Below are 14,442 nucleotides of genomic sequence, written 5' to 3'. Positions count from 1 at the left end.
ACCTACAAGTTAACAATATTTGAACACTTTTTTCCGGGGTAGTTTTATTGTCCTAAATAATAAGAGTACCCAAAGTTCAATGTACAATTAATAACTTTGCTGCTATTTTTTTCTTTCAGTACTTGAGTGCTTTATGAATGAGATACTTTTTTACTTCTACTTGTGTCCATTGAACTTTGAATATTTTACTTCGACTTGAGTAACATTTTGCTAATGTAACGATATTTTTACTTAAATAACAAAATCCGGTACTTTGTACAACTCTGCGGTCACAACACGCTCTAGCAGATTGTTCCAAGAGTTCACAATTCTCACTCCAAATAAGTTTGCCCTGACAATTTTCTGAACCTGTGGCTTCTTCAACCTTAATAAGAATCACGTGAATATTATTTGGAAATAGCATCAAAATTGCATTAGAGAACCTGTACAGGGTAGTCTTTTGGAAAAGGCGGCTATCAAAATAAATGTTCTGATACACAATATTATATACAAAAAAATATAAATAGAATTATTGTGTGATCGCGGGTCTTGTATCTTATAAAAATAACAAAGTTAAAAAACTTACTGTGATGCATTGATAACAATGACTCATCTTAATGCCTAAATTTATACATTGCAAAGGCTGCGCCACTGTGTGTGGGTGTAATAATAATAAAAATAATATATACGGTTTGCCCTCCTTTGGCATTAGGGTGTTCATGATATCCCAAACAGCACCTGTTGGTAAGGTCTGCTATGTTCTCTTATATACGTACAGGGTATTTCTCCCTCCTTCCTCTTCAGTATTGCCCCAGCTAGAGATGCTAAATGTAGCGGGGCGTCAGGTGGCAACACTGCCTGATGACCACAACAACAGTGGCGGCGTCAGTGTGAGTGTGTATGGGTGTATCATCTGCTCCAAATTTTATCACACTTGTTCCAGCTGTGAGGCCGCCCCCAAGGTGGTGGTGTGGCTGCTGGGGGTGACTGCCGCCACACACCTCCATCATGACCACCACACCACGGTAAAACTACCATAAAACTGCTAGTCGGTGTTGTTGTCACTAATGAACTGATGTATCTTTCTGTGGTAGTTAGGTTGTCAGTGTTGTAACTCGTATTGTTCTAGCAATATATTGATGTCGGTAAAATTATCGTTTCGGACATCCAGCGAATTTTAGGATTTTAAGTTTTGGAATCAGTAGTTTAGATAGTTCTAAGCCATGTTTCTTCTATAAGGTTTCCGTTGGAAATTTATATTACTTGTTCAAAGTGGGCAGGGCTTTGAAGTAGAGGTAATTATTTGGAGTTAAATACTAAAAAAAATCAATAAAAAATAAACAAGCTTTTGAAAACCTGACCTAACGTTTACTGACCTTTAAAAATCCTAAAGCTAGGATAATATTCACGTGATAGCAGTAGCGTTATCGCCAAAAGTAGATCACATTGAAATGTACACGGTTGTTCCCATTGGCACTGCTGCATTAGCGGTAGCATTATGCGTTTGCAGTACATGCCAATCGCTCCCTGTAATGATTGGAAATGCAACCAACCGCATGGAAACGGACGAGAGAATCCCACACTGACATTATTGTCCCTGTGATTGCGCTCCTCACCCAGCAAAATACCTCGAGAAAAAAAAAGCTTTCTGTCGAGGAGACTTAAAATTGATTTCACTCAGAATATATCCCATCCTATTTTTGTAATACAATTTTATAAAACATTTAAAAACCCTTAAATATCATTTTACGAGATCCGTACACTGTTGACAGCTGTTCTAAAATGAAAATTCATTGTCTCAATAAAAGGTTCACTGGAATACTAATTTTTTTGTCACTTAATATTTGTCTACGGTTCCTATTATTTCCTATTTATAAGCAGGAGTCACCTTATACATATTGCAAGTCGCTGCTTTGGGAAAGAACATGTACAAACTTGTGTCTGCCCAGACGAAATTATTTAATTTTTTCTTCATCCAAGTTTAGGTCTTTTATCAGAGTACTGCAGCTTCCATATTTGGTCTGATTCAGCAGCAATATATGAACCCACCATCCTTTGAGGTACGCATGATCTTATACAAACCCAGGATGTTTAATAACAAATCATCCTGTTCATATAAGTAGCATCATAGCTTTGATGCTCTAGGTGCCATCTTTCCTGTCGTGCTCCCGCTAGAAAGACAGCTGCATGCTTATCGAAACGGGTGTCCATTTTTCAGGGCAATTTAACGCAAACGCATACTGCAAGCATATACAGTACTGTACTGCAAATGTTTTCAGTGTTTAGTAAGTCATGGTGTTGTTTTTGGTTTTTAGGATGTGTTGATGCTGTTTTCAGTGATTTCTAAATTTTGTTTACAAGTTAGGAAATGTTTGGTTAGGTTTTCAAAGGTTTGTTTGATGCTATTTTTAGTATTTTACTCCACATTTTCCCTTTACTCCACGGGTTTAATTGACAGCGTAAATCGAGACTATACTGTATATGTTTTGTGTGTATGTCTACACACACACACATATACAGTGGTCCCTCGGTTAACGAGCACAATTCATTCCAGAAGGTTGCTCGTTAACCGAAAAATTCGTAAACCGAAACCATTGTTTCAATGGGTTTTGGGTAATTGGTTCCAGCTCACCGAAAATTACATACAAACTAAAAATAAATGCAGTAAAGTACACTTACTTTGAGGTGTGCATGTAGAAGGCTCCTGGTTGATGATGATGATGATGATGGGAATTAGAATGGGGGTGGAGGAGAAGGGAAGGCATTGGGCTGGAAGAGAAGTCGCCCCATGCCGCCATTTCACCCATAAAATTTTAGTTCACTTGGTGTAATTCAAGATTATTTTCTTTAAATCAACACTGCACTGCGCTATATATTATCAATATGTAAAATATATTTCAAAATGACCAATAATTTGACTGGAAACACAGAAAAAAGCATTTATGTTGAAACGTCTCAATGAAGATGTTCCTTCCTCTGAACTGGTAAACAAACTGACGCCAAGCTTGGTGTGTTGAGTGGCTGTTTGGCGCGCAAAAAACTAGTTTCCTGTACTTCAGTTATGTTCAATAATTGTCAAAATGACTAAAAAAATTAATACAGTATAAAACTTTTAAAATTATTGAATAGTACAACCTTCTTGATATTTACTATAATGGTAAGGAATTTAAGCCCTAAAACCTATTACTGTATTGGCGGACTAATACTACAGCTGGTGGGCAGCCAAATGCAGGCGAAAACATGTTGGGAAAAATTCGTAAGGAATTCGTTAATCGAGGGTTTGCTCGTTAACCGACGTGAAGAATCTTATGGAAGGTAATTCGTTAACCCAAATTTCGTTAACAGAGGCGCTCGTTAACCGAGGGATCACTGTACAATACAGATAAAAAAAATAATTGAATAATTGTCCTAATAGCAAACACATAAAGGGAATATATTTTTGTACACAAGTAAAAATGTACCCCCCCCCCCCCAGTCAGCAAATGTTAATGTTATTCTCAGATTTGGTGATTCGCAGCCATTTTGAGAACCTAACCCCCGTGAATTTGTAAGGCATGCTGTACAGTACTTTTCTACAGCTTTTCCTACATAAACAGAAGGGCTCTCTAAATGAAATGGGGATAGAACAATCATGTCCTTAAAATTCGCGAATAGCATTTGTTGACGGGGGGGGGGGGGTGTACATTTTTACTTGTGTGTATGTGTGCATTGAAATTTATATTCCCTTTGTGTGTTTGCTGTTAGTATAATTGGTTCTCTTACCTGTATTGTATATATATGTGTGTGTGTGTGTGTAGACACACACACAAAACACATACAAATAAATAATAATGGAAAATCCTCTCACAAATAATCAGAATTTTTTTTTATTAAAAATGTTGAGTCTACCTTCAAGTCAACTCCGTGCTTTGTTATTAACTCTAACAACAAAGCACGGAGTTGACTTGAGGGTAGACTCTCACATTTTTAATACATTTTGTTGTCTTGTTTCTGATTATTTGTGAGAGGATTTCCCATTATTATTTATTTGTATGTGTTTAGTGTGTGTGTCTACACACACTCACATATACACTACAGGTAAAAGAAATTAGTCTCTAAAACGAATGGCTCCCCGCCCCGGCTCCGAAAATGCCAGCAATTTTAAAACTACCCTTAGACATTCTTGGGTACATCCCGGGTGTTATCTGCGAATAATTGAGGTCCGCGAATTGTTAGGGCATGCTGTATTACAAATTACACAATAAAAATATGTCAGACATATAACCATAGGAAACAGCTTTCCTCAGAAATGTTTCTGAATACTGTACAGTATTTTCATAATTTTCCGATTTTCATCATATTTTCAGACCGGACACTTCCCTTAAAATTACTAGTTGAAAAATAACCATAACATAACTCTCGCTAAATTTCGCTGGCACACAAAGAAATGTTTACATTCATTTTATGTTTTTTTACCTAATACAGTGCAACCTCGAAAATTTGAATTGCATGGACCCATGAAGTACCAGTATACGAATTTTAGAAAGATTCAAATTTTAGATGTATAGAAGCGCCAGAGCAAATTGTTGTATCAAAGCATGCTCCATGCATGGATTTTCGTTTAGAAAAGCCCTTTTTCGTTTCACTTTTAGCATAAAATTTGATAATCTTTTCACGCTGCTTCTTAATGTCATAGGGTATATGGTCGTGTTTCCGACACCATAAAAATCTTGCAAGACTCGTGCCCTTTATCCAATTATTATAAAATTTCTATTTTTTGCATTATGGTAAGTGACACATACTTTTTCTTCTTTTCCACACTGCATGCTAAACTATCAGGTGAACGCTTATTTAAGTTAACCACGGAGCACCAGTGAGACGACCACCACGAGACACGGAAGGGTAAACAGTGCGTGACCTAGCATGTCTTGGAACCCAGAAGTGCTTGTTGTGCTCAGCATTATGATCGCATTTGAAAGCCATTATTATTTTGGCAATATTTTCAAATTCTAAACCTAAAATTTTGGCACTTATTTTTAATCAGATGCTATTCGAATTTTAGATGTACAGTATCCGAATTTTTGAGGTTTGAATTTTAGAGGCTTCATTGTAATGATGATTTTTTTGTTTGTTTTGCACATTCTGTGTGTAGGATTGTGTATTTAGTTATCTAAATAAAAAAATGTGAAGAAAGTTAAGTTTATCTACCCGATATTACGACTGACATTCTCAGTATTCCTCTTGATTGACTCATTCACGGAGAAACCGCTCTGACAAAGTGGGTGGACTGGCCTCTCTCTAGTTATAAGAATGTCTTAAATTAAACATGATAAATAAGCATTTTAATAAGACTAATAAATATACTGTACTGTACTCACGTATGAAGGGTATGAAGAATGATGGTGGTGTAGGATGTTGGTTGGACGTTAACAACTGTGTGGAGACATCCTCAGTGAATCGTCTTTACTCTCTCAAGTCATTGAAGAATGTCTAACTTACTTTCTAGAGTAAACGTGGTCCTACTCTTTGCTGAAATTAATCCAAGCGAAGTTTTGTTTGGGGCCAGACTGAGCACTAGCTAAACTCTGACCCACACGGCGTGGGGATGCTACCCGTAGACTGTAATGGCCTCGACCAATGGCGCCCTGGGGGATGCTACCCATGGACTGTAATGGACCCAACTGCTGGCTCACGCAAAACGTTTCTACCTGATCACGTTCATCTGAATTTTCTCGTGTTAGTGTGGCTCAACCGCATTAAAGTAAATCTTAGCCCTGTGCTAAGCAGTACCGGGTAATAATAAAAAAGTGTTCGAGTGAATCAGCGTTGAACAAACCTTGGCTAAGTAAGGGGGCAGTGTAATCTGGGATTCCCAAATTGTGCTGCCCATTACCAGAATCACACGGGGTCTTGGAAATGGGCACAACAAAGTCTTTAAATTGGCTTTATCAAGGAGACATGTCACAGTGGGCATTATATGTACTATTTTTTGGAACCTCTGTGGAGTAGGGTGTTAAAATATCGATTTTTATGGAAATTCTAAGAATTCCAGTTAGTGCTTTAAACAGGGAAATTAGTTGAAAATGGTTTCTATCAGTTAAAAATAGAAATGGAAAAAATTTTTTAATATGTACAATATATTGTAGTGAGTTACCCACTACAGCTGTCAGTGTTCGGAGAAGCACCTCAGTTTCAGGAAATTGCAGATCGGCTGATAGACAAAGGGAGAAAGAGAAACTTATAGTATGGTATTGCATTGACAAACCTTGTTTTTCATTGACTAACATGTAAATGGGTTGGACAGTTTGAAACTTGGACTTTGTTTATATATACAGTATCAGAAAAGTTTTAAAAAGTTCTTGGTTTATCTTTGGATTTTATACCATTCAGACTTTTGACTTCAGATTTTTTTTTCAGACATACAGCTCAACACTGGACTTCACAAAGTCAAGGCTGATGCTGTAGGAAGTAAAAACTATAAAAATGTTGCAGTCATCCCACAGCAGAGAGGAAAGGATCTCATTTGAGAGAAGTAATCTGCTGCTTATGATGAATGCCATTAGTCTCTCCAAGTCTATAGTAGTAAAGTGTCTTGAAATGTCTACTCAGAAGAGCAGACACCATACCCAGTTACTCTTGACAGTTGGAGAGAAAAAGTACCTATCTGAGAACTGCTTGAATAAGACTTCACTATTGATTGAAGGTGGAACCTTTTGGAAGATGTAGCCACCTGTGAATGTAATTTGAGATGAGGAATATGTTTAGTCATAAGAACCCGAATGCTGTGCACAGTTTCTAGGTGACATTAATTTTATAAAACATGCTTGAACAGGTCATATTGTATAAAGTTTATTGTATTTATTGCAGTAACAGTTTTTTGCATACACACGTGTCATCCACAGATATTAAAAGTAACCTCCGTATGGATGTTCTTCAGAATGAGAGAAGAAATGTTCAGTTGTGAAGAGTGTGGTAAACAATTTGCTTACAAGAGCAACACCATCACCCAGATGATCGTACATGGAGGAGAGGAAAAGTTTGCATGTGAGGACTGTAGCACCAGCGTCCTTGCAGCACACCCTGGCCACCTCAGTGCCCATATGCTGGTGCAAACTGGTGATGGTGTGACAGCCGTGACCGGTGTACCAGACAAGAGGTTTACTTGTATAACCACAACTGCTGCTGTACCTAACGTGAGTGAAAAGAGGTTTGCTTGTGAGGTGTGTGCCAAGCTTTTCCCCAGGAAGAGCAGCCTCAATACTCATCGTCTGGTGCACAGTGGTGAAAAAAAATTTGAATGTGAGGAATGTGGAAACAGATTCACAAGGAAAAGCAGCCTTAACACACACATGTATGTGCATACTGGGGAGAAGAAGTATGAATGTGAAGAATGTGGTGCTTTATTTACAAGGAAGAGCAGCCTCAACATTCATCGGCTAGCACACAGGGGTGAGAAAAAGTTTGGATGTGACAAATGTGGAAAGCGGTTCACGAGAAAGAGCAGTCTCAACACCCATATGCTGATGCATAGTGGAGAGAAGAAGTTTGAATGTGAGGAATGTGGCACACTATTCACCAGGAAGAGCAGTCTGAACACACATATGCTGGTGCACAATGGTGAGTAATGTTTTGACCCTGGGTCTTGTGTGGCCCACACTGTTGTGTAATACTTGTACAGTATAAGAACACATAAACTGTGTTATTGCCAGTTTACCAAGTTCAACACAATATACAGAGATAGAAAATGGAAGTAAGTGGTAAGACATTTCCCTGGTGAACTCTAGTGAAAGTACACAACTGTAATGCTGTGGTTTACAAGATATTATACACAATACATTAGTATAGTAAATAATTGACAGTAACAGAATACTGTACACAGTGTTATTATATTCTACTGAACAAGTAATATTCTCCTCTGAGACACCACGTTCTGGTGTGGAGGTAAGCGAACATAATGTGATGTATGCTCTTGCTACACACAGAGTTGCAGTGATAACATGAGTTACAGTACCATACAATGTAGCTGACAATGTATGGTATAGTGTGTGTATGTTGGAACATTTATGTGATGCAACACCACACACACTGTAGCATTGTGGTTATATAAGAATGTGTGGATGATAAATACAGTATGTAGTGTGTTTTATTTTTGTGCCTCAGAGGACTGGTTATTGCTAGTTTGTAGACAATTTATCTCCAGATGTTGAGGCAGATTGATCTGAAAAGTAATTCTTTAATGGCTTTGGTTGATTTGAATTGGTTGCAGTTTAAACTTCGCTTTTATTCTTGAGTATCTCTTTTGATTTATTCAGTGACGTGTTAATATCTAGTTAACATACATATTGTTTTTACATGTCTTGATTAATTGCCATGTCCAAAATTCGGTCAGGAGATGTGATTCGGTGTAAATTTGTACTGTGACCGGCTCATTATTTCTCATTACATATTCTGCCTCATGTTTCCTGTTGGTATGGCATATTCTAGCTAATTTAATCTTGTCTTCATTGTAGGTAATGCTGCCATTAATTAATGTAACTTTGATAAAATATTTTTTTATAAATATTTATATGAGTATTTTTTTTACAAAGATTGGTTGAAAAAACCAAGCACATTCTATTAGCAGACTGTTGCTGCATCGTCTCTTATTACATCAGACCTGCTTGTACTTTCACGCACAAAAAAATTATCTTCTGTAGTTTAACAGAAAAAGAAAACAAATAATATGATCTGAATTTATAAGTAGCTACAGTATTGTACTGTACAGTATTGTATTTTGATGAGTGAAATAAGTTATGTCATACAATATGTGTAGCTGTCTTAAGAGTTTGTGCAGGGATAAGCAGTCAACACAACCAGTGTGTTTGCCACTCAAGTTGGGATGTGGCTATTGCACACACTACTTAAGATAATTATTGAATTGATGGTAGAATAAGGCTGTGTGGAGGCACTCGGTCACTAAATACAGTATGTGTGGAAATTATTCTTCACCCAAACTTAAAACCTGTACATGAAGAATAGGCTGAAATGTTAAATGATGTGACAGAAAGAGTAGATTCGGTTAGTACTGTACAGTAATATCTCCGTTAGCCGGAATCCCTCAAACCCAGAACTCTCCCATAGCCGGAATTGAAATTTTCACGGAAAATCGTTCCCAAAGCTGGAACTTTCCGGAAGATCAGGCTTTGAGAACGATTTTCTGAGAGGCACATTTCCCGGAAAATTCCAAGAAAATTTTCCCAATACTCAGGAAAATTCCGGGGATGGGGGGGGGGGGGCTTTTTTCCGGGTTTGAGAGATGAAAATCATGCACATTTTCTGGAAATTCTTAGAAATTTTTTTCCAGTACGTACCTGGAAAATTCAGGGGATGGGAGATATTTTTCCAGGTTTGAGAGATGATGTCTGGAACATTTTTCTGCTACCCGGAAACTTCCGGAGATAAGGGAATTTTTCCAGCTTTGGGAGATGATGTAATGGGCAATTTCTGGAACTCCCGAGAACATTTTTCCGTTACCCGGAAAAATTCCGGGGACGTGGGATTTTTTCCGGCTTTGAGAGAATCATCTCGTTACCCGGAATTCTCTCATTCCTGAAAGTGCTCTGCACCAATTGTCCCGGCTAACAGAGATATCACTGCCATTTTCTATTAATGCAGTAATGGAAGCTGCCTGGTGGATACTACTTCCAGGTATTGCAAACAGAGGTTGAACTTTCACTAGAAGTCTTTAAAAAAAAATTATACCTTTACAGTATAGAGTACAGTATAGTGATATTGATTTCTTGTAACTTTTATGCTACTTATTTACTTACAATTTTAAAGAAATGCTGTTTTAATTACAGTATCTGTATACAGTACCGTATGTAACTTGACCTGTTCACTTAGCTTATCTTCAAGGAAGAAATAATACTAGTACACTACAGCACAGTATATCAACTTGTCTGGCAGACTTGGGACTGGGAACAAGCTGGAATCTGGGAATTTTCCAAATTTTGGAAGTACAGTACAGTACAGTACTAGTCATTGAATATAGTATATGTACAGTACATGTTTTTTTTATTAAAGTAAGGAAAAATATACCCAAGGTTAGAGGATTTCGTCTCCAGAAGTAAATGTTATTACTGTATTGGAACTATACACACTGTATATAAAGAGCTACCACATAAGATACCTAAAAATCACAGGAGTTAATTTTGACCATTTGTGGTATTGTTTATCTCCAAAAATTTCTCATAAATTACCCTTGTAGAGAAAAAGATGCTGGCATTGAATCCAAGCATACCCACACTCTTCTGCGAGAGGAAGTGATGAAAATGTATAGATTCCAGGTGTATCTCCTCTCCCAGAGGGAGGGTAGAACATGGATGTAGCTTCCATAGGTACCTCATTCTTTGATAAAAAAATAAATAAACTTTGGGGTTGTAAACCAGGAGAAACCAGAGATTGAATGTGATTCATCTGGGTCTGGTCAGATCTAACTGGGTAGTTTGTGCATGTTCAACTCGGGCCCATTGAGAAACGTTGCATAGTAATGGAAATGTGTGTTTGTCTCGCAAATGGATTCTACAGATTTAATCTGTACTCATGTTAAAGTGGCTGCAGTTTGGAGATTTCCAAATTCTGGAGAGATGGATAGTTGATAAATTGCCTGTAGAGTGTATGGGGGTGACAGAATTTGGAGAGAAAAAAACTCAGTAATTTTTTTGTTACTGCATCATGTAGCATGACTCATGCCATTACCTTGAAAACAAATCATTGTAAATATTTGTTGCTGTTCATTTCTGTAGAAATGACAGTAAGGATGTTAGGAGGTTGATGTAGGTCTATGGGTGAATAATACAGATATAGTTTATACATATTGAACATACATACAGTTTAATATAAATATATATATATATATATATACACAGTCAACCCTCGCTTTACGCGGTCCCACATTCCACGTTTACGCGGTACCCTGCCGAAACAGGAATGCTCACATTCCGCGGTGCGTGTACCCCTTTACGCGGAGAGCTGCTGGCGAGCCACGCCATTTTTGGATCAAAACCTCCCGCCATGTTGTGTAAGCGGCGCGAACATGGTGCGCATAAGGTCGCCCAGTCATCAAAACATTACCGAGTTCTTCACCCGCCACCCACCACAGCCGGCCCAAGTCAGTGATAGTGATAATTATAGTGAGAATATGGACTTATATGGACTTTGAGGGGTTTGACAAAGAGGCCCTGCAAGCCTCTGTGGTGGAAAGTGATACAGGTGAGGGCCAATAATCTGCCCTCTGCCTTGGAACCAACCGCCCATCCCCATGTTTCCAGCCATCTTTTCTACTAATGCAAGTGTTAAAAAACCTAATATTATTGATATTTCTCTTAATTATTAATTGTGTGTGCATACCATCATAAAGTTAAGATAATAATTTAACTACAACATAGTTGTGTGTCGTCAAAAAGTGGAGTTTGGGGGTCGGCCCGGTCTCTATTTCAATTAATCCCATATGTTATGTTGTTCACTTTACGCGTTTCTCACTTTCCGCGGTACCCTGTGGGTTGAATTAACCCCGTAAAGTGAGGGTTGACTGTATATATATATAATTTATTAAAAACAGCAAGAAACATCACAGTATAGTGTACAGTAGATGAATAAGACAAATATATTAAACTTTAGTATATACAATAAATGAGTGACTATTTCTAAAATTGCTTGATGCCTGATAATGTAATGTGATGGAGTGAACGACACATAACTGCCATAACTGCACTTATCATCAAGTCCTGTTGTGTTATAATGTGTGAAAGAAGAGCAGCACAACAATACACCTCCACTTTGCACTAACAGACAGTACCTGACAACTTATACATTTTAATAAGGGATCTATAAACTTCAGGACATAAGGAACATAAAACCAATTGTTTTCATTTAGTCATAAAAGTAGCAGATTTAGTCTTCTATTATAATTTTTTAGTCCCTGCTTATAAAATAGTACAGTATGTACTGTACTGTATCTTATCTTCCTCTTACCTGTGGTCATGAGGAGAGTGTTAGGAGAACCAGACTACAGTTGGATATCAGAACAATCAATTTATCAGTATACATACAGTACTGTACTGTACATATATATAAATACTGCATAAAAATTTTAAGATTCTAATATTGAGAGAGCACTGGACATGTCAAGAAGGTACCGTAATTTGTGTATAAGACTGTGTTTCAGTGTTACTCGATTTCCATACCTATGGGGTGTACAGTAATAGGAATATTAAGTTAAAAAAAATAACCTCTTCATTGGTGACAACTTAAATGTATAATTAATCGCTTCTTGTCAAAATCAAACTCAAGCACAACATTTTCTCACGTAGAATTCTTTTACCTTTGAGACCTTAACCTGGTTTATATAAACATGTCTTTTCACACCTTACCCAGCGAATATTAGCTTGTCAAATATTAAATGGTTGAGACTGTCTCCCTTTTATGGAAATTCTTGCTATCCTGTCATGGTCACTTTAATGGGGGTGATACTAATTTCTGCTGATTCCCTGACATACAGTAATTCAGAGTTATGAGCTAGATAAATGAAGATGACTTATAAGACAGTGAAGAATCTTGTACTGATAGAGTATTATATACAGCTCCTCCCCAACTTACGACGGGGTTAGGGACCCAAATCCAGGTCGTAAGTCGAAAATGCTTAAATAGAAAATCTGAAATGGGTGTCTCTTTTCTTCCCAGTACCACAAAACTCTCACTTTTAAGCTTGCCAGCCATTTTAAAATGAATTGCAAACGAAAATTTTGTCAGTAAACAGCACAATCACTGACGTTGGGACTCGAAAATACGTAATTTGACAAAATTTTGGTACGACTGAGGCAAGTCGTAAGTCGGGGAGGAGCTGTATTGTAAAAGTAGCAGGACAAACAAGTGGCTGAAAGATTAGAATGCCTGCAATTGCCAAGCCTATACTATAGGCGGGAAAGTTTATACAGTGGTCCCTCGGTTAACGAGCACAATTCGTTCCAGAAGGTTGCTCGTTAACCGAAACCATGCTGCCATTTCACCCATAAAATTTTAGTTCACTTAGTGTAATTCAAGATTATTTTCTTTAAATCAACACTGCACTATATATTATCAATATGTAAAATATATTTCAAAGTGACCAATAATTTGACTGGAAACGCAGAAAAAAGCGTTTATGTTGAAGAGTCTCAAACAAGATGTTCCTTCCTAGAACCGATTACTGTATTGGCAGACTAATACGACAGCTAGTGAGCAAGCGAAAACATGTTGAGGGGCGCTCGTAAGGAATTCGTTAATCGAGGGATTGCTCGTTAACCGAAGTGAAGAATCTTATGGAAGGTAATTCGTTAACCGAGGGATCTCTGTAAATATCTCGGAGGGCATTACTCGGTCAGGTGTTCATACCTGGAGCTGGCAGATGCTGACACCCACTAGGGGTCACACAGCTCAACGATGAAGAGGCCACAAGCTTGGGAAATTTTCAAGGCAAACTTTTTCTGGGTGAAAATTGTAAACTCTTGGAATAAGCTGCCAGAGAGTGTTATGATGGCACCAAGAGTGAACTCATTCAAGACCAGACTTGGCCAACACTAGTGCAGGTACAGGCACATTCTGGAGCCAGTACTTGCCCAAGCAGCTAACAAGCTGATCAGTGGCAAAGAGTATAAAAGGGGGAAAAACAGCAGCTCTTCACTATGTGGTATGGTTGGGAGAAATGCGGGCATCCCTCACATTCTTGGTCACTGTCTGGATATGGACTCATAATGAGAATTACCTTCCTGAAATATTTTCAGTTGATGACATCAGTATATATATATATATATATATATATATATATATATATATATATATATATATATATATATATATATATATATTTTAGGTGGTGGTGGGTGGGTAATATTTTGAATAAACACTTTTTGGAGTGTTAGTTCCCTTGAAACACTTACCATTGAAGGGGTTAATTGCTACAGAAATATTTTAAATAGACTGCCATTTAATACTTGCATCCACAAGGAGGCATCATGTCAACCCTGAGAAATATGTCATCTCTCACTACCACAGCCAGACTTATAGGAAACAACAGGTGTACCAGTATATAACTTGAGCAAAATAACTAGCCACACCATTGAAGATTTTTTTTTTTAGCACCATTTAAGGTTTCTGCTCATGTAATACCAAATGTGATCTGGGAGTTGGTAGTGTTGCCACAGCACAATAATAATACAGTACATTTTGAAAGGGGAATTTGTAGTTTGGCTTGAATTTTATCCCATCAGATTCCCCTATGGTGATTCTTACTCTCTTATTATTTAAAATTTTTATCTAGTGTATCCATATGTTATGTACCGGTATGATTATAAATAAATTATCAAAATCATTAAGATTTTATTGAAAACTAGACAATGTTATCATTTATTGTTAACCCCAGTGCATTTTATATGTAACCAAAGCAGATGTATTTGAGGTGCAGTCATT

The 14,442-nt window shown here is 37.5% G+C and overlaps 1 protein-coding gene across 1 annotated transcript in view; it reads left to right on the top strand.

Moving 5' to 3' along the window:
• Window positions 1-841: 841 nt before the first annotated feature.
• The window catches only part of LOC121865210 (TIP41-like protein), a 33,212-nt gene continuing 19,611 nt past the window's right edge, over window positions 842-14,442 (top strand). The window contains exon 1 of the mRNA XM_042364544.1: window positions 842-1,004. Within this exon, the coding sequence (XP_042220478.1) occupies window positions 988-1,004 (17 nt within the window). The 5' untranslated portion in view covers window positions 842-987. The remainder of the gene's footprint in view (window positions 1,005-14,442) is intronic.

This window comes from Homarus americanus, unplaced genomic scaffold, assembly GCF_018991925.1.
Source record: "Homarus americanus isolate GMGI-L3 unplaced genomic scaffold, GMGI_Hamer_2.0 scaffold18547, whole genome shotgun sequence".
Lineage (NCBI taxonomy): Eukaryota > Metazoa > Arthropoda > Malacostraca > Decapoda > Nephropidae > Homarus > Homarus americanus.
The sequence above is the reverse complement of the archived record's forward strand: the minus strand, read 5'-3'. Positions and strand labels throughout refer to the sequence as shown.